This window comes from Aulonocara stuartgranti (genome assembly GCF_965226115.1).
Source record: "Aulonocara stuartgranti genome assembly, chromosome: 13".
In the NCBI taxonomy this organism is placed as follows: Eukaryota; Metazoa; Chordata; class Actinopteri; order Cichliformes; family Cichlidae; genus Aulonocara; species Aulonocara stuartgranti.
Genome location: NC_138949.1, coordinates 18,474,997 through 18,495,359, shown reverse-complemented (window position 1 = coordinate 18,495,359; position 20,363 = coordinate 18,474,997). Strand labels below are relative to the sequence as shown.

Below are 20,363 nucleotides of genomic sequence, written 5' to 3'. Positions count from 1 at the left end.
ATTAAGTCAAGCCCAGGAGAGCAAAGGATTACCAGAGACGAATGTGGTTGTTTCCCGTTTCATACCTGGTTTTGGAAAGCCTGAGGAGCCAGTTTCTTGTAGAGGGGAGCGACCTCGGTGGCAAGACTCTGAAGGTTGTTTTCTACCTTCAACTCCTGAAAATAAAAGCTAACACTGTTCAAAGGAACCTACTTCTAACTCTTATTGTAATATCCAACATGGTTCATCAGCAGGCAAACCTTCAAAAAACTACTAGCTTGACCTAAATAATAAGAGACGATTTTTCTCTCAGATTTTGCTGTAAGCTGTACTGCTCACTCATTGTTTGCTGCTGTAAATTAAAAAAGCACACTCTCTCACCTCCTCTCGGTAGTCACCTTGCAGGCGAAACTTCCGAGGAACTTTGCTGCGTGCAAATTTGCATCCATTGAAGTACATGCTCCAGGAGCAACCAAAGGAAAATGAAGCTCCGCAGGTGTCCGGATCTAAACCCTGGCACGCACATGTGCGACTGTAAAGAAACGGGAAATAACAAATGAAAAATAAAGAGGGAAAAAGAAGTGTTATGGAGAAATAAAAGAAGGGGTACTCACTCTTCGTTGAGCGCACAACGACGGCTGGTGGGGGAGCCGTACTTAAAGAGGGTCTCTGTCAGCTCCTGGTATAGGTGATCTGCCACCGGCCGAGGAATTCCCTCCCAGGCCAGGATGAGGATCACCAACACTGCCGAGTCGCAGTGGTGCCCTGGCCTGTGGCGGACCAAACACAGCAGCTTCTCCTCTTCACTGCCACGCCGGATCACCTGTCAGAGGACATTTAATTTATAAATACACAAGCGTCAGTCACATTTGAAACTTGAATTGCAACACAGACGAATACACTAAGCTCACTACATAGATCACTATAAGTGACCTGCCATACCACCAGACTAGGCAGAAAATGTTGTGAATAAATTTGCAATTTAATGCCTCTGACACGGAGATGGTTTTTGTTTGTCTGTTTGTTTGTGTTGTTAGAAGAAATTATCAAGAAGTTATGGATGGATTCATGTGAAAATTGTACCGGAGGTGGCTAACTTTTTGACTTGATCCACATTAAGGTCTGGTACTGGGTCCAGGAATACCTGGACGAACATTCTGTGTCATATCTAAACAAATACCAATAAAACTGAAACATGAAAAATTGCTGTTCAAGACAAAGAAAACACAAACTAATCCACATATCCTTCTTGATCTAAAGACTCTAAAGTTCATGCCATGGTTTATGCAGCCATAGCGGAAGTACGCTGTCTCAGACTGCTCGCTATGTTTAAACTTTAGTTACACAGTTGGCGGCAGCTAAGGTTTTGCCATGGTGGTGATAAAAGCATAAATCAGAGGCTGCCTTTCATTTCTTACACTAAATATACTGGCTCACAACAATGTTTACATTTACAGCAGACACATTCAGGACACAGACACCAGCCACATACCCATTTAGCTATTGGACACCCCTGGGAGCTCCTGCCTTCTTTCCCAGTGTAAACAACAACTTCCACCCTTATTGCATTTCCTTTGGCACCATACCTAAAACACACACACACACACACACACACACACACACACACACACAATAAATGATGAGTCTGTGCTCTTCACAAAAGAGCATATAAAAGTCATCGGCATAATTTCTGAAAGTTAGAATAATATTTAAAAAATGTAACAGTTCATACAACTATTTTTTGTTTAAAATATACACCACTCATCACAAAATAAGACAACATCAGTTAAACTTCAGGGTCATTCTGTTCAGTTAGGAAGTATAAACCACTATGAATGCATTTAGTTTGGTGCAAATCGCACTGGTGTTGTTTGACGTTGCCGTCATCACAGCATTTGTTACGGTGTCTTCAGACTCTTTCTCTTCTGTCACATGCACTCTATGTGAAATTCATGTCCCTGCTCTCATCAGCCAAGAGAACAAGATGCCACTGACAGACCTGCCAGTTCTGGTGTTCATGGGTGAACGCCAGTTAAGCTGCACTATGCTGATCTGTGAACGTGGGTCCGGCTAAAGGACGTTGAGCCCTGACGACACCCTTGTGGAGCCTGCTTGTGACAGTTTCCTCAGAAAAATGCAAATGATTAGCCCCAGGAGGTGATTTTTGTCGGACTCTGGAAGTGCTCCTCCTGGTTTTCTTGGCAGAAAGGTGCAGACAGCGATCCTGTTGTTGGGTTGATGCCCTTCTACAGCCTTGTCCAGCTGTCTCACTCTTGAGACACAGCAAACCTTCCTGTGACAGCACATTTGGATGCGGCATTCTGAAGAAACTTAGCTGCCTGCAGGTACCATTTCATGGTAGCAGCAATAACAAGGACACAAGCAAAAAGAAAAACAACAGTGTGGAGGGATAAGGAGAGGGTAACGGTAACGGTGCATCTCGAGACCTCCCGTTCATGATCATTTACACTGAAGTAGGTGAAATGGGTTCACAATGGTTCATGCTTCCTAACTGAACCAAACTGTCATCCCTAAAGTTTAACTGACTTGTTGTTAAACTGCAGAGAACAAGTACTCCCTTAATGTTTTTGGGATGCTGTATCTTCCCTCATTTCTAACAAAAATCTGGTAGGATGTAATGCGTTATTACTGCCAGAAGGTGGAGGTAATAAAACTAAAAGCTGTTTACCGACTTACAAGAAAAATAGTAAAATGCGCAACCAACTACCAAGCATTGGATTGAAAAAAGGCGAGATGTGGTTAGAGTATTTGGATGTTGGGCAATAGTATTTCTGCTCAAAAAGCCCATATCTAGCATGTATGGATGGCAATATGCTATATATTACACATGAGGAAGCTTAACCCTTCCTGAGAGCAACTGACAACACAAAAACCTCACAGCATTTCAAAATAAACCCTTTGTGTCTTTTAGTGAATGACAAAGGTTCGTATAATGTAACAGTGAGCAGTGGTATGTGTCCAAAAGAGCTAATTAGACCAGAGACTAAACTATTTCATTTTTACCAGCCAAGCTGAAAATATACGTTAAGTGTAGCTGTCAAATGGACAAGTTGTATTTAAACAAGCTGTCATCCTGCTTTACGGGCCCCTCGTCTGAGCTAGAGGGGTTTCCTGTTTCAGCATGCTGTGTGTGTGTTGAGCTATCTCAGCAGTGCTTCCTTTTAATGACATAGCATGGTTGTGATCCCGCCCCATTCCACCAAGCCTGTGGTTTACTAGTAAGCTGTGGTAGTAAACACACCCCACAGCGTGTAAACAACGCCGCTGTAGTCACTCTACCTGTTCTCCATAAGTTCCCTCACTGCAGCGACGCTGGGTCCTGCCCCAAGATGAGTATAGTAAGGGCCCTCTTCCTTTTCAATGATCTGGTCTGTGAAAGACAACAATGAATATTGGAGCAACTTCTTCAAATAGCATTCCACTGATGCGTTGCTGGCACGTTTAAAGAGAAACACAGACAACCTGTTTGATATTTTTAATAAAAACATCAGGTTAATGTTGAAATACAAACTAAATGTAGCTGGATTTCAGTTTCAGTTTAGGGTTCATCACCTTGGAGGTCTTTTGAAATGCATCATAATAAGTCAACAACCCTCCACAAAACATTCAAAATCCTGCTCCAAATATGGCAGAGAAATGCAGCCTTTTATGCTCGATTTGGCTGTTGAATTAGGACACAGTGTATGTGTGTGTGAGTGTATGTTTGAGTCAGAGTGAGAGAAAAAAGTCAGTTTGAGGTCAAACACCAGCAGTCTCACTAAAAAGAAAACTCTAAAGGGACGGCTCACCCTAAAATCAAATACACATGTTTCCCTCTGGCCTGCAGTGATACTAAGCTTTGGTGTAAGCTGCTCAGTTTAGAAGATATCACCTCTTTCATTCTGATGTCTCACTTTACTTGAATATAATTGAACTAGATGGCTCTCATCTTTTAATGCTCTGTTAGAAAGGAATTTGTCACACAACTTGTTGTCTAGTTGATTAAAAAAATGTTCTAAATTGAGTGACTCACAATAAAGATTTTACTGCTGAGTTTTAAAATGGACTTTTTTAATGCTTTGACCATAGTGTGACTGCAATCTAATTTCATTAGACGTAGAGAAGGCAGTCATTTGTATATTTTCTATCTGTTATCGCCCAATCTGGGCAAATCTCACCAGCAACAGCTACTCAGCTTTATAAACAACTCTGCAGGCCAGAGGAAAACATGTACATTAGTCTGTTTAATTTCAAAGTGGTTCAAATTTAATGTGATGGAAACACATGCACTAAAAAGTTGAAGTGAAGACAGAAGCAACTCACCCACACACTGACAGGATGGAAGATCAGCCAGTTTTTTGGAAGGTGTGTTGAGCAAGTTCTTGGTAGGGGTATCTAGAAAACTTGAGGGAGACTCCAGAAAACTGTTGATGCCGTTCTTGGATGGAGTTGAGTCCGCAGAGTGTCCCTGACTCCCATCAGTGGTTGTAGACAGGACAGTGACAGGTCCTGAACTCTCCAGCTTGTAGTAGCTTTGTTGACTTAGAGGAGGGGACTGGTGAGCCCCTGAGAAGCCATTAGCCAGACCATGATGCCCAGACGTAGGGCTGAGAAAAGCTGATTTGGCTGGGCTGGTGTTAGGATCAGCACCGTGCTGCAGCCCACCACAGGGCTGCGCTACCTGAGATAACAAATGCTTTTCGTACTCTTCTGGTCCTGCAGCGTAACCATTGCATGGATTATGTTGGTGAAGTGGACCTTTGGAAAGGGACCACGGCTGGTTTTCTTGACCAGAAATGTGGTTGAACGTTGTGAGAGTGCTATAGTTCTGAGTCTGATGCCCTAAATGAGATATATTTTGAGTGTTAATCTGATGGATAAATTGCTTCCTCTCCTCCTGTGCCTCAGCCAAGTATCTCTTCAGATCAATTTGAGCCTGAGGCAGAAATAGGTTTTTCTTGTGGTGAAGTCCTGATTTACCCTGCAAGGGATTCTTCTGGTTTCTGCTCCTGTACGGCGTCTCTCTATTTGGCGTGCGCTGATTTAATCCATCAGTTTTCTTCTTTCTGGGCTTGGAAGGCGCAGCTTTTGTTTTCTTCCTGACAGGTGTTTTCTGACTGGGGGGCTGCTGGGATTTGTAGTTGTATTTGATAGCTGAAACAGGCGCTCCTTTCAAAGGATTGTTCTCTGACTGCTGGTTGTGCTGGGACTGGATGATGAAGGCTAAATTTGCCAGCTGAGCTGCCACTTCCTCTTCATCTCTGTTTCTACTCACTTTAGCAACAACCCCACCCTCCATAGACAGACGCTCATGATCCTTACTAAACTTCACATCAGTGGGAGTTTTATAACTGAATTCAGACTTAATGACAAAAGCACCACAATCCTGTTCTGACCTCCTGGAGATTGTTTTATCACTGTGTGAACTCGCCTCCAAGAGACTCTGCAGCTTGTTTATGCTCAACCCGTTGGAGCGCTGGATGACATTCCCTTGTCTGGCCACAGGAGGTCGTATAACTGACATCTGGTGTAGTGGTGAGCTGATGACAGAGACTTTGTTGTAGCCAAAAGCTACTGCGGGTTTGGCTTCTTGCAGGACTGTATTTGTACTCGAGGCTGATGATGGCACAGCAGTAGAAATGGGATGTTCACACTTACTTTCAGTTTTAATGGACCCTGGTGTGCTTTGAGGTATAGCTGCCAGCTGAGTCAAGGCCTCAATAGCGATAGCCTGATCAACACTAAGGTTTCTCCTCTCTGCCAAAGATTGCACGCTTGGTAACAAGACACTTGGAAGAGGCTCACTTTTAATGGGTGGGGGAGTGCTTTGCAGATTAACAGGAGTGCTTTTCAGATACAAGTCCTCTTTTCTCACAAAGTGCAAATCTGGTGCCTCTGTTTTGATGGAGTGAAGTATGGAAGCACGAGAGCTGAAGAGTTTCTCCTCCAGGCCCTTCCTCTCAGTGACAGAAAGACACACAACGGCTGCCAGCGTAGCCAGTGGGTCCTCACATACCTCATCTTCATCACTCAGCTGCGTGGTGGTCTGTTCAGTGATCCACACCCATGGCTCCTCCTGTTTTATCTTCTTTAGTGGAACTGCCAAGTCATCTGGAGGAGTCATGGGTCCATTCTCAGAGTCTTTAGGAACTGCAGCTATGATATTCCTTTGAGGCTCCAATGCCATTGTAGTCCGTTTCAAAGCAGACACAGTGGTCATATTAGCACCAGGTTTAGGTTTTATCAGGTTTGCAGCAGAACCATTCTGAAAAGTCACAGAAGAGCATACTTGTTGGTGAAGTGGTGCAGTGCTGGTCAGCTCCAGCCCGGGCTCTCCTTTAATAAGTATTGGCCGTACACCTTGGTCCAAGACCTGGTCGTGGGTGAGTGAGTGGGTAATGGGGGGAGTCTGTGTATGAGGTATGTGGCCTTCCTCCCCCTCATCCTCCTCTGCTGCCATGTGGGTGTCATCCATCTGTGCTTTGCCTGTGCCATTTACCAACCCACTTTCTGGAACCACCTGAAACACGGAGAGAAACAAGAAGAGAGAGGTGACTCAAGCTCTCACAGTACACAGGGAATCAGCTTGTTCTAAACAGTCACGGCACAGCGCACAGCAGATTGCCTCTCAGCGTGGCACGAGCATCTGCTGCAGCCACTATCAAGGCTGTGGAAAATATTATGGCATTGGGAAAACAAATAATCTCCTTTTTCACAAATCTTGCCAAATCTGACCTCTAAACACAGCTAATAAAAAGTTAAACTAAGATAATTCGCAGTTGAGGCTTCGATAACGACTAAATTAATATCAGAGCTCAGGAGTGTTGAGAGCAATGGACCCATAAGTAGCTAAGAGCCAACAAGTAAACATTTGGAGTCATCCAGCTGCGCTACTTCCAGTGGGTCACTGAGGGTATGTGTGCAACATGTATGTACGTGTTGTGTTTGTCCTGGGCTTGAATGTGTGCTCCTGGGTATGCATGTGTGTGCATGCACACGTGATTATCCACACAGCTGGCCTGACATTACAGTATAGCCCCTGTGCATTGTTAAGAGGGATTAACCCACTGTGGGTCTTACACACAGTAGCTACGGCACCGCCTGACCTTCATGAACTGTGATCATACAAAGGTCAACCGTGGCGTATGGATTACCCACAAAAACATTATTAAACATGTTCTACTACAACCTGTTTAGTACACAGATAATTATTTCCACAACCTATACTATCTGGAGACGTTTTAAGGCTTTGAGTAAAGTGTGTTTGCTACTGTAGTATTCATGCTGCTTGGAAGCACTTTCTACGAGAACATGCAAAGAGTACTCTGAAATAGGGCTGCCACGATTAGTCAACTAGTCACGATTACGTCGATTATCAAAATCGTCAACGACTGATTTAATAGTCGACGCATCGTTTGAAGCTTTGTAAGATCACAAAAGATGCAGGAATAAGTAGTAGGTTTTACGAGTGTAATAACGGACTGAAACAGAAGATGGCAGCACTGCATGTACAAGGATGCCAGCTGCCGTTAAACCCCGAAGAAGAAGAAGCTGTGTCCCAGAATTCATAGTGCAGCCCAGCTCTTGTGGGCAGCTCTGTTTCCAACAATGGCGGCAGCTAGTTAGTTTTAATATTACTCTTATTATTCTTTCTGGGTCACAAAATAAACGTTTAACATATTTTCAGGGGAGAATGTAGCTGTGTAAACCTCAAATATCTGCTCAGTTTATCAAGACACCACATATTTTCAAAAGCGCTCCGACGTTTTCGCAGACGTCTGTTACCCACTAGCTCGATAGCTAGCCGGGGGCTAGGCTCACTAGAGCCGTGAGAACACCGGACTCCTGGCAAATCGTTTTCAAACCCACCGCCGTCTCTCGCTACTCAGGTTAAACATATATAAGTCACTTAGATAACTTAAAAATGTTATTGTTTAGTTTTTTTTATAATTTTATTTGTTCCTGAGTAAATCAGTTTGGCTGAGATTAAAGTTATAGTTTTTACACAGCTGAATAAACGTCAAGCAGACAGCTGATTATCAGAAGTGTGAGATGCTCGAGAATATAATCCGGTGTCCTGTTATGTTTAGATAGCAAGGAGTTTATTCAACTTCACCGAAACAATCTGCAAATTTCATTGAAATTGAATAAACTATCATCTTGTCTTTATTTTTAGTTAGCACATAACTTAAACACTTAAAGCTGTAAGCTAATGATAGTTATATAAGAGCAGATGCATGCTGGTGCAATAAGCTGTAAATTTTACGTCCAATGGATGCATGATCTGATTAGTCGACTATCAAAATAATTGTTTGTGGCTGCCCTACTCTGAAAAAGTCAGTCATTTCTTTATATTTTGCTTCCACAGAGCCAGACTTTATTGTAACTTTTTAAAGGCATCTTGAGCAGTAGTACTCATGTCTTTCTGAAGGTCTTTCACAGTTTTCTTAGGACAAGGGCGTCTTTTTCATTCTTTCCTAGCCCAGTCCTTGTACCCTGATCACTTTCAGTTCATGTTTTTTGTTTAGTGAACCACTCCCCTGTGAATAATTCAAGCATAAAAAGGCACCTATCTCAAGGGACCAATCGGTGCTGTGTCTACACATACCAGACAACTTTGGAAAAAAAAAAAAAAAAACGCACACAAAAAACCCAAAGCAATTTTATTGTATTTTCAGACATTTTGTTAGTGGGGGCCTGTTGGACAAACATGTCATTTGTTCCCATTTCCTTAGTTTCCTTATATTATCTGAAAAATGGGCATATCTTGGCATGCTCAAGAGTCAGTCCAGCAGACAAGAAGTATCTTAAAGTCATATCCTTATGATAGTGGAAATAAATTTAGCAAAGATCTGACACAGGACCTGAGAGATGCATCAGCTGATCTGTTTACTGCTAATTGAGGCATCATCAGAAATAATCTAACTGGAAGCTGTCAAGAAGCCAATGTTAAGAAAGCAGACTTTACAGAAAATGCTGAGGTATGCCAAATTACACAAGAACTGGCAACTTAACGAGTAATTAATCCAAATATTTGGTTTGGTTAAAACACGGTGGAGGTAATTTCATGGCTCAAACTGATAGGATTTTGTACTGTCAGATTTGATCCAACAATCTTGAAAGCATCTGATTGGCAATGGTTTCATTTTTCCTCATGACAATGATCTCAAACACACTGTCAATGTAGTGAAAGCATACTGGGATGGAAAAAAAACATCAGTCATGGATTGGCCTCCTCCTGACCAAGACCTCAACATTATTGTAGCAGTAGGATCATCTTGGCAGACAATGGCAAAAAGACAGCCAATATCCAAAGAAGAGCTTTGAATATCCTTCAAGAAGCCTGGAGAACTATTCCTGTAGACTACTTAAAAAAGTTAGAAGAAAGCTTGAGAGTTCAGGTTGTGTTGAAGAATAAAGGTGGTCAGAGCAAGTATTGACTTTCAAGGTTATTAGAACTGTAGGAACTTTTACACAGCACTGTACAGCTGGCAACTGAAAATATGAAAGCCATCCTTAGTTTTTAACATCTTGAATAAACATATGATCCACTGAAGACAAGCTGTTCTTTGTTTTAGCTGCATATCAAATCAGAACTAAAGCCTTTAGCTGTGGAAGAAAAATGTTTCAATGTGACAAAGATATATAAAAAAAAAATCAGTATCATGTGCCAAATCTCAGCTGACAAAAGGATGTTAAACTCACTTGAGTGTGCTGTACATACTACAGTGCAGCTGGATGTATGTTCTTTATGACTGTTTACCTGGCATAAACATCCATTACAGTAAATCACATCAACTGGTTTTAATGTGTTTTACAGCAGGTGATGTGCACTGACAGATCAAGAGTAAGCAGCAGCAGCAGTTTTTTTATTTTTATTTAACCTTTATTTAACCAGGAATGTCCCGTTGAGATCAAAGACCTCTTTTTCAAGGGAGTCCTGGCCAAGAGGCAGCACATTTCAAGACAAATACATACGAACAAACAAAGTTAAAATTACACAAAACAATTACACATTATTGAGGCAGCCTGTAGGCCTTTGAGTTTAGTTTTAAAAACATTTAAAGACAACAATTCAGTTAGTTTCCAGTCTTTCTGTAACATGTTCCATGAAAAAGGCGCAGAGTGGACAAAGGCTTTCTTACCCAGCTCTGTGCGGACAAGGGGAACAGACAACAGCAGCTGATCATTTGAGCGCAAGGAGTAAGAACCACTATTTGTCCTTGTGACCAAAGTACAAATATAAGGAGGCAGCAATCAAAGCATAGCTTTGTAAATAAAAGTGTACCAATGCCCCTGTCTTCTAATGGCCAAAGAAGGCCATTTTACTCTTAAGTACAAATCACAGTGATGGGTCAGGTATTTACAATTGGTAATAAACCTCAAGGAAGCATGATACATCGTGTCCAACATTAGAAGACATGAAGAAGAAGCGTTCATATACAGAATGTCACCATAATCTAACACAGATAAAAAGGTTGCAGTGACAAGACGTTTTTTTACTGCAAAAGAAAAGCACTGTTTATTACGGAAGAAAAAACGAAGTTTAAGTCTCAGTTTCTTTACTAGTCTCTCTATATGTGGTTTAAAGGTGAAGGAGTCATCAATCCAGACACCAAGGTATTTATATTCATGAACTATCTCTATGACATTTCCATCAAGGGTGGACACCACTGGAATAGGCTCCGGGACCTTCTTTGACTTGGAAAACAACATTAGCTTAGTCTTGTCAGCATTGAGAACTAATTTTAGCTGAATAAGTGAATGCTGGAAAGCAACAAAGGCTTTCTGTAAAGTTTCAATGGCCTGAGCAAGAGATGATCCATAACAGTAAATAACTGTGTCGTCAGCATAAAAATGCAAATTTGTGTCTGAGACATTTTGACCCAAGTCATTGATATATAAAAGGAACAGAAGGGGACCCAAAACTGAGCCCTGTGGCACCCCCTTGTGGACAGCAACAAATTTAGAACAAAGACCTTCAAGTTTAATGCACTGGGTTCTATTTTTCAGATAATTTGAGAACCACGCTAATGCATGTTCTGACAATCCAAGGCTGAGCAGTCTGTTTTTTAGGACTGCATGATCAACAGTGTCAAAAGCTTTTGAGAGGTCAATAAAGAGTACAATTTCTTATCAAGTGCCACAATAATATCATTTATCACTTTCATAGTGGCAGTGTTAGTACTGTGTTTTTTCCTGAAGCCTGACTGAAATTTGGAGACAATATCATTAGAGTACAAAAACTCTTTCAACTGGTCACAAACTAGAGATTCCAGGATTTTGGATAAAACACACAAATTTGATATTGGCCTATAATTAGTCAACACCGATGGATCACCTCCTTTCAATAAAGGCAAAACGAAAGCTGATTTCCAAACCGCTGGAATTTCTTTGGTTTTAATTGAAAAATTAAATAGAATTGAGAGTGGTTCTGCAATAAAATCAGCTGCCAACTTCAAAAAATAAGGTTCCATCAAGTCTGGACCAGGAGGTTTTCTGTGATCCAAAGCCTTTAAAGCTTTATGCACTTCATAAACACTAAAAGGTACAAAGTTAAAACGGTCTCCAGAAAACATAGAGAGTTCTGGGCAAGTATTTGTTAAAAAAGTTTCTGCAGAAGCAAACAAGGAACCCACTGATAGAAAGTGTTCATTAAAACAATTCAAAATTTCAGTTTTATCATTAATTGAGACTGAATCTTTTACAACAGATTTAGGAAAGGTTTGAGTCATTTTATTGGCGGAAAAAGACTTGATTACTTTCCAAAATTTCTGTGGATCATTGAGGTTCTCAGTGGTGACAGACAAAAAGTATTCAGATTTGGCCTTTTTAATAAGAGAAGTACATTTATTTCTAAGCTGTTTGAAAACAGACCAATCAGTGGAAGTATCTGTTTGTCTCGCCTTGTCCCATGCTCTATTACGCTTGTGTATGCTATCTGCGAGTGTCTGCGAAAACCAAGGATTTTCTCGACCTTTAATTCTAACTTTCCGTAAGGGGGCATGTTTATTAACAATTCCCATAAAACTTTCCTTAAAATATGTCCAAGCTAGCTCTACATCTGGTAATAGTCCGATTTTTTCCCAATTAACTAATGACAAATCATGATGAAAAGCCTGTTCATTAAATTGTTTAAGATTCCTTTTGCACACTATGCGTGGCTTACATTTTGGAATTTTAGCATTTCTGCAAACAGCAACAACACAGTGATCACTTAGGTCATTACAGAAAACACCAAGTGAAGAGAATTTATGAGGTACATTTGTTAAAACCAAATCAATTAATGTAGACTTTTCAGGGCATTTAAGATTTGGCCTGGTAGGAAGATAGACTAGCTGGGTAAGATTAATTGAATCGCAGAATTCAATTAAGCAGTACATCAATATAAACCAGATCTCCTGTGAATCCACAGACCAAACAAAAAACACTTGTGTTTATCACCTACATGTGCTCTTTGTTCCCTCCGTTTCCACTGGACGTGCACCAGATTTAGATTGGCACACTATTAGTGCACTATTTTTACTGCACTTGACAAACAGAACGATGTATGGGAGAAGGGAGTTTTATAGACTGCACAGGAATACCTGTGGAAAATGAACCATAAACCTTATGTTTATTTTACAAAAAAACCTGCTCGACTAATGGAGCGGTAACACAATACTGACATTTTTTTTAACCGCTTTTCATAAAACACAACAATCCTTCAAGTCTTAAAATGTGCTCAGAATCAGCCTAAATCTGGAGCTGGTACCAGTTCACTTAAAAGATTCTCAGAAATCCCGAACAAAAAGGGAACATTGTTTTCAACCATCAAAAGCATACAGTGACACCTTACATGCAATAAAGTGGCATCTGTAAAGAAGAAGACACTGAAAAATAAGAGATTAGGCATTGTTCCAAAGCTATAGCTGGAAGAATAAAAGGCACACAGAGGTCAGAGAGAATACAGATGCTGAGCTATCTTCTGCAACAGCAGTGTGAAGACAAGAGTTTTAGGTGTGTGAAGTTCTTTCTTACAATCTTACATTTCTGATTTGCATACAAGCACACATCTTCCAACTGGGCCTTATAAATGACCTAAAGGTCTCCTGACTGCATCTTGCCTGTTTGTCCAATAATTTTTTCCATTCTCAGTACTAAAAATACACAGAACAGCTTTTGTCTTTGGCTCAGTTTCTAACTTTGCTGAAGCTGGAGTTTCTCCTTTAAGCACAGGTTAAATGTTATTTGACAGCTCAAAGAGTAAATTGCAGTGACCACGGAGCTGTTTGTGATTAACATGGGAAAGCTAAATGATCACCAGGTCTTTTCAGTGATGTGGTACTCCTGATCACTCTCTGGTTTGCTGCAGTTACTCCTCAGTCCACTGAACTCCCCATGGCTGTCAGGATTGTGTCTGACTACTAGAAACACGCCGCTGATGCAACAGATAGTTCAAGCTCAGGCTGAGGCAACACCAAAGCTGCCAATGCAAGAATATGAGATAACCGCTCTGCACTGAATGCACAAATGGGCCAATGAAAGAAAAGAGGAGTGAAGAAGATGGGGCACAGTGCAAGAATAAGCAGCATGTCACAATAAACTGCTTTCAATGACAAAGCAGTACTGGCTGCCTTCCAGCACTGCACCAGACACACACGTCGGCATGCATGTGTGTGCGCGTGTGCATCCGTTTGTGCATCCAACTGTTTATGATCCGAAGCAGACATCAAAGTGCAGCCTCTGCTTTTAATTATTTTACATTTATCCTTGTAAAAGCAAAAAGCTTAAAAGCAGGATGCGAATGCAAAGTCATGTGTTCTCATTTAGCCACTGGGTCTCTGGAGGGAGCTCGGACTGTGATGTGCTGGTGCTGCGTCTTTGTGCTTGTTGGGTATATCGCCGGGTTAGTCACTTGCAAACACACTCTTCTTCTTTTGTGTTAGACAAACCGTGACTAACTACGGAGCTTGTCAGAGCTTTCGGAATGAATAAAACATATCCAAGAGTGGCTAAGGGTGAGTTCTTAACACACAAACACCCGTTCAGAGACCTGCGGCAACAGAGTGTCACTACTACATGAATCGTAGCAACCCTGTGTCTCTGTCTCTCCAAAGAGAGCAAATTGGGTCTCCAAGGAGGTTTGAAGTAGTGTGCATCTATTTGTAACGCAAGACCACAGACAAAAACACGCACACATGCACAGAAAACACATTATACATAGACATCGTATGAACTGCTACAACAAAAAAGTGAATACTCCGATTTTCTTTTGCCACATTGTGGGTATGCAGAAATCATACCGTTAAGCCTGCCACCTCACAGCACCCTGACATTAACACACTGAAAAAACACATGCTTCCTTCCTGAGTCAGAGCGTAAGTAGTGGTTTATATGTGTTTCTCTGAACATGTGAGAATTTCCTTCATTCATTGAGTACTTCCTGTCTGCGCTGAGCTCAATATAATGTCGTCTACACACAAAACATACTACCTAAAGAGAAAAGCGGTGAAAAAGAGCACGAGCTTAATCAACTATAAAATTATAGAGATTAAGACGGCGTCATTAACAGCGAGACCCTTTCCTACAAACCGCACAGTAATAATACTGTTACTGTAGCCAAACAAGTAAAACCTGCCAAGTTACGACCCAAGGCTTACAAGCACTCCACTTTTCTGCTAAGCAGTCAGAAAACAGCAGGTGCAGAAATATGGCTGTTCAAAACACTGCAAGAAAGAAAAGGGGAAGCAAACGGACTCTTCATACAGCACAGTGGCTTAAATAAAGGCATGCAATAAAAGGAAAGACGAGGGCTTTCTTGTATCCATTTGCTGCTAACTTTGTTGTCCCAGCCCTTAAACCCACCTGGAAAAGACAAGACAAGTGCTCACACACAAAAGGCCAGGTCCTCAGTGAAAGGGACAATAACAAAACAGGCGTCCAAATAAAGCACTCCTGGTCAGCTAAATCCAGGGTGGCGAGGAGAGAGAGACACAACGGCGTATACCTCTAGATGAGCTCCACTGTAGCTGACCTATCTTGCAGTAAGACAAAAGAACTCAGGGTGAAGACTATGGTTGTCTTTACCTTATCTGTCCTCGGAGGAAGCCCCTCCGGTTTAGGCAGCATATCCCTAAAAGGTATTGGTGGCCATCTTGCTTTGCCTGCCTCCAGCCTGCAGAAAACATTGGCTACAGTAGCCGTACGCAGGGCAAGCTCCTGGGTGTCATGACTAGCCGCCGTAGCAAAGCACTGCTACAGCAGGCGCGCACACACTCACCGCACATACACAGACATACAGACACACACACAGATGGGATGCCTTTTGCAGACGCAGACAGAGCCTCATCAGCCAATGGCGTGAGGACCTTAGCGGCTTGTAAATTATCTTCCATGCCTAGACTCTCCTAAACAAAGGATCCCCTATGTGGGCTACTCCAGCCCTACGCACAGGGATTGGAGCAAATTGTGGAATGGATAGTGCTGGATCTGGATCAGTTGGACAGAGCTCACCAACACAGGACTACCTCAGAGTTGATTGTGCAACTACTAAAATGATTAATCCATTATTCAATTAGTCAACTTAACAACAAAATTAAGAACAACATTTGCTGCTCCTGGATTATCAAGCTTCTTATTTCTGCGTTTTCAACTGATCTTGCCAAATAACCAGATCTGAAATTAAGCTTTGGGGATTTTTAATGGTTATTCTCAGAATTTTACAGACAAAGCAGTTCATCAGCTAATCAAAAATATAATTAACAGTAAATAAAGATTACTCACAACTGTCAAACTAATCACAGGTTTAAGTTAGTTGGCACCTTTAACTTACATGGGGCTGAAATACTGCTAAAAGCAAAAATGCTTATAATGATAAGCAAAAACCACCATCACATGACAGTTACACTGGACAGCGAGTGCTTTTGTGCCCCTTGAGGTTTAAGACATGTGATTTATCATTGTAAGGAAGTTTTGCATTCTGTCATCATCAGACACAGGATGAAGCAAGACACAGTCTTTGCAAAAGTCTGGAGTGACTCCTCATTCCTTTATATTTTTGCACACAAGAAGTCAGAGTTTCTTGTAATTGTCGTCTTAAGCAATCTCAATAGATCTCCAGGACAAGTTTTTCTTTGGAAACTGACTACTTTTTCCACTCATTTTCACTCCAGCCCTTGCACCTGGCCATTTTTAGAAGAATATTTTGTTTTATTTGCTTGTTTTATCATTCACCTAGCATTAAAAAAGCACCTAACTCAAGGGATGAACCAGTTTTTTGGAGTAGCAAACTATATCTTTAGGCACTTTGTTGATAGCAGCCTGGCATAAAAAGCTTCTGTTTTTCCCCCATTTCTTTAGTTGAATGATGAATGCCAAAAATAACAGTTTAATGGGCATCGTATTTTGGCTCCAGCAGGGTGATTCTCAAAGAGCTAAACTTGGCATATCTTTTTTTTTTTTTTTTTTTTGGCATATCTTAGAAATGGCATATCTTAGAAATGTTTTAGGAAAGTGGACAAGTTGAAGATTTAGAAAAGTCATGTCCTAAAGAAACTGGAAAGAAGTCCAGCAAAGATCTGATGGACCTGATGCATCTGGACTTTCAGTTGATCCATCTCTTGTTTGCTGAGGCTTCATCACAAACGGCCTCAGTGGAAGGGAAACACGTAGAAAAGGCTGAGATATGCCAAATTACACAAGAACTGTGCCAGTGCCAACAGATTTTATGGAGTGATTAATTCAAATTGCAAATTTTTGGTTCAAATTGTCATCAGGAGGTCCGGAGAGAGATACAACGGTAAGCGTCTACAGCCATCTCTAAAAAAATACAGTGAGATTTTGATCCACCATGCAATACCATCTGGAAAGCATTTGATTGGCTTTATTTTTCAGCATGACAATGATCCCAAACACACTGCTACTGCAACAAAACTATACCTGGATATAAAACACCCAGTGTAGCATTATCAGTCATGGACTGGCCTCCCCAGAGCCTGGACCTCACCATTACTGAAGCACACTTTGGATGTTAGAGGCAGCTAACATCCAAAGAAGAGCTTTGAATGTCCTTCAAGAAGCCTGCAGAAATATTCCTAGTATTTAAAAAAATGTCAAGAAAGCTTTCCTGACAGAGTTAAGGCTGTGTTAAAGAATAAGGGTAGTCATATTAAATATTGACTTTCAAGTTCTAAAGAACTTGAAAGTCAATATTGCAAGATAGGTGAGCTACATACTTTACATTCTGTATTTTTCTAGATGTTTCAATAAATTGCTGCACAGATATTACATTTTCCTAGCAAAATATGAAGAAATGAGTGATGGTTCAAGACTTTTGCACAGTACTGCAAGCATAGGCGAATAATTTGCTGCACCATCTATAATTTCTAAATGACTGTCTTGTTCATCCACCCCTAAATCCTTTCCTAAACAACCCCACTCAGGAAAAGCGTGGTTAGTAACTTTGCCTCTTTTAAAGGTAACCATGTGGCCAAGAAGCTGAGTTCAACCCAGGACAAGGAAACATGAAGGTAGCCAGAGCCAGTGCCTGCTGTTAACAATCTAGCAACCAACCTCAGCCATGGGCTTGATTGTGGGAGCAGATATAGTTCAGCGCAGCCCAGTCAAAACAATAAAAACTATATCAGTGTAGCATCCAGCCTGCAGTAAACATGTTCAACCAAAAAGATAAGACAGCTGCGCAAACATAACCTGTGGCGGAAGATCCGATCATATTGATGGATTTAGCACTAAGTCGTGTCATAATTTCAAACATTACTGAGTAGGATGTTACACCAATGGTTTGTCTTTGAGCCTAAAAGACAAACCATATGGGAAATGACTTGATTATATAAGAGACTTGGGAATTTTTACACTTTTGATGCACTTTTTTGAAACGTGTACTCAAGAATTGCAATCTTAGTCATGGCTCCGAAGGGCTGTTATTTATCTCACTGCAAAGTTCAACAGTCACTGAGTTTGTCAGTTACACTTATCACAGTCAAACTGCTGCATGGTGTGGCTTCATATATATTAGCCCCTTTCTGCAGCTTGATAAGTTCATCATTTTTGCATTTATCCTCAACATTTCAACACAACATTTACTGAACACTTGCTGTGGTGTACCACTGCAGCCATGAAATACTGCCATGTGCATTTATGCTGCTTGAGTATTTGCATCTAGAAAATGCAAAGAACATCTTACATTTAAATTATGATGAATATCATTTTATGTATTCTCACCTCATATCCCCTCAGGAAAGTTTTCTGATTTAGTCTCAGATTGGGAGTCGTAGCAAACGCTGGAATAATACCAAGGAGTAAATATCTTAAATGTCTTTGAGCAGATAAGTGTGTAAGTGTTATATCTTTAGCTGAAGTAGCTGAAAATTCAGTGTTAATATCTATGAACACGTGACAAAAAAACACGTAAGATTCTAATAAGTTGTCTTCCCCAAACGCTTCCTTACACACTGTAAAACAAGCACAGACGAAGACTACACATTTGAAATATGCACGAGGAGTGAGTGCAGTGTGCTGAAGCAAATTTCGTCCCCACAAAGTAATATCTCCACACTGGCAGTAACTGTGAAAACCCTGTCAACACTACAACAACTTGCATATTGCCAGCTATTTAATCACAATGTGGATTAGTGCTTGCAGCTGCACAATTCATGCTGACAACCAGCGCGGACATGCGGCAGTCTTTCAATCTTTAACATAAGACTGAAAGGACACAGTAAAGTGAGTGCACTGCTCTTGAAAGCTTTGTTTTTAATCAGTTATTCACTGACCCACCTTAAACCTTGAACATATGCATGTTAGTGTTTTACTATAAAAGAACCAAAGCATAACATCTGAACCGTGTCTTCATTTAGGGTTGATTAAAGATGTGCAAAAGAAAAAACCAATAGCAAAGTGCATAAAGAGTTATGACTGAGGGAAGTCTTACCTGGGTGATTATCATTGAGAAAAATTCACGTCCCAAATAAAAAGATCTTTAGAATAAATGTTAATAGCTCCTTGGTGTTATTCATTGAGATGGTTGTGGTTGAGCTCTCCTCTGAATGTGACCAGTAGTCTAACAGGTTTAACGCTGCAACAACATCAACAAGCCACACTGCTAAACAGGTTACACCAAACACAACTACGTCTCCTACGCTTGTTTGTGTACAAGACATAGCTGCCAACCGTTATCATGTTACTATCACTTGGCATGTGTTGCTAAGGCCCCTTTAGCAGGTAAAAGCAATGTAACACAGCTATCCTACATTCCCCAGTGTTCCCTCTGGGTGTAGCAGACATAAAAATGCTCTTATCTGATTATGCAAGCCTTCTGGTTTCAATTCACAAGACAATGTGATGCAATTTAGAAAAAAATTTGCAGATTCCTATAAAAAAATACAGGTCAAAAAATGCAACCAGAAAGTTCATCTCCTTTAAGCGTCTCAGGCTTTTAGACCGCTCCTCCTCCTCCAGCTGCCACTCCACTCGACAAAAAGCTCGACAACTTCTAACGATATTCCACCACGCCCTTAATTTTCAGCTCTTTAAGTGTCCCGTGTATTTTTTTTTCCTCTTTAACGAGCTGCCCAGCTCTCATTAGGAAAAAGAAGCCTGGACATTAATCACCCCAAGCTACAGTACACATGCACAGCAAGCGACGTAAAGAAAGTCATTCGACACCGCAGTCGTAAACTGTCTCTGATACATGTGGAGGCTGACCCACTGGAGTCCAGCCCAGTGATGGAGCAGTGCCAAGCATTGCTGCCAACACTTGTCATTACTACCATTACAGCAGACGATAATGTAAACTTGTCTCTCAATTGCATGGAAAAGTTACAGACCATTGATGAAGGGCAAAAGTATGAGGGAGTTTCTTCTCTTTTTGGCTTCTTTACTAAAGTTTTGACTTTCTACTGATCATCTTCATTGTGTCAGGGACAAAAAAAGAGAAAAAAACAACAAAAAAAGACAGCTTTACCATCCCAGAGGTGGTGTTGGATATGCTGAAGTGAGAGGTAACAATTATGGGAAATGGGAAAACATGACTCTACGCTTCAACTTGCCCCTTTGCTTCACATCCAGCCCACATATACACAACCTGTCAAACAATCAGTTAAACACCTCTTTGTGTAGGTCAAAGCTCAAAAGACTAACACATGTCAAACATTAGGATACTCAGAATGAACAGCAGTAACCTTTATGCAAACACCCACTTTAGCATTTGGATCCAAGGCCATATGGAATATTTTCCTTGGAGAAAACCCTGAAACTATAAAGTCTGCATTACCTGAGAGGAGGCGCAGTATGGCTCATAATCAGAAGACCCCTGAGGCTACTCACATATCACTCTGATCCCTTTTCCAAAAGCACATCTGCAAGCTAAACACTGTAACTAAATG

General features: G+C 41.1%; 1 protein-coding gene across 5 annotated transcripts in view; it reads right to left on the bottom strand.

The window, feature by feature from the left end:
* tet1 (tet methylcytosine dioxygenase 1) overlaps positions 1–20,363 on the bottom strand; it is a 48,711-nt gene that overhangs the window by 4,228 nt on the left and 24,120 nt on the right. For all 5 annotated transcript variants that reach the window (XM_082556491.1, XM_082556490.1, XM_082556492.1 and 2 more), the window contains exons 3-8: positions 4,303–6,499; positions 3,280–3,370; positions 1,472–1,565; positions 594–802; positions 361–511; positions 66–155 (exon numbers count right to left, since the gene is read on the bottom strand). In XM_082556491.1, the coding sequence (XP_082412617.1) occupies positions 66–155; positions 361–511; positions 594–802; positions 1,472–1,565; positions 3,280–3,370; positions 4,303–6,499 (2,832 nt within the window). The remainder of the gene's footprint in view (positions 1–65; positions 156–360; positions 512–593; positions 803–1,471; positions 1,566–3,279; positions 3,371–4,302; positions 6,500–20,363) is intronic.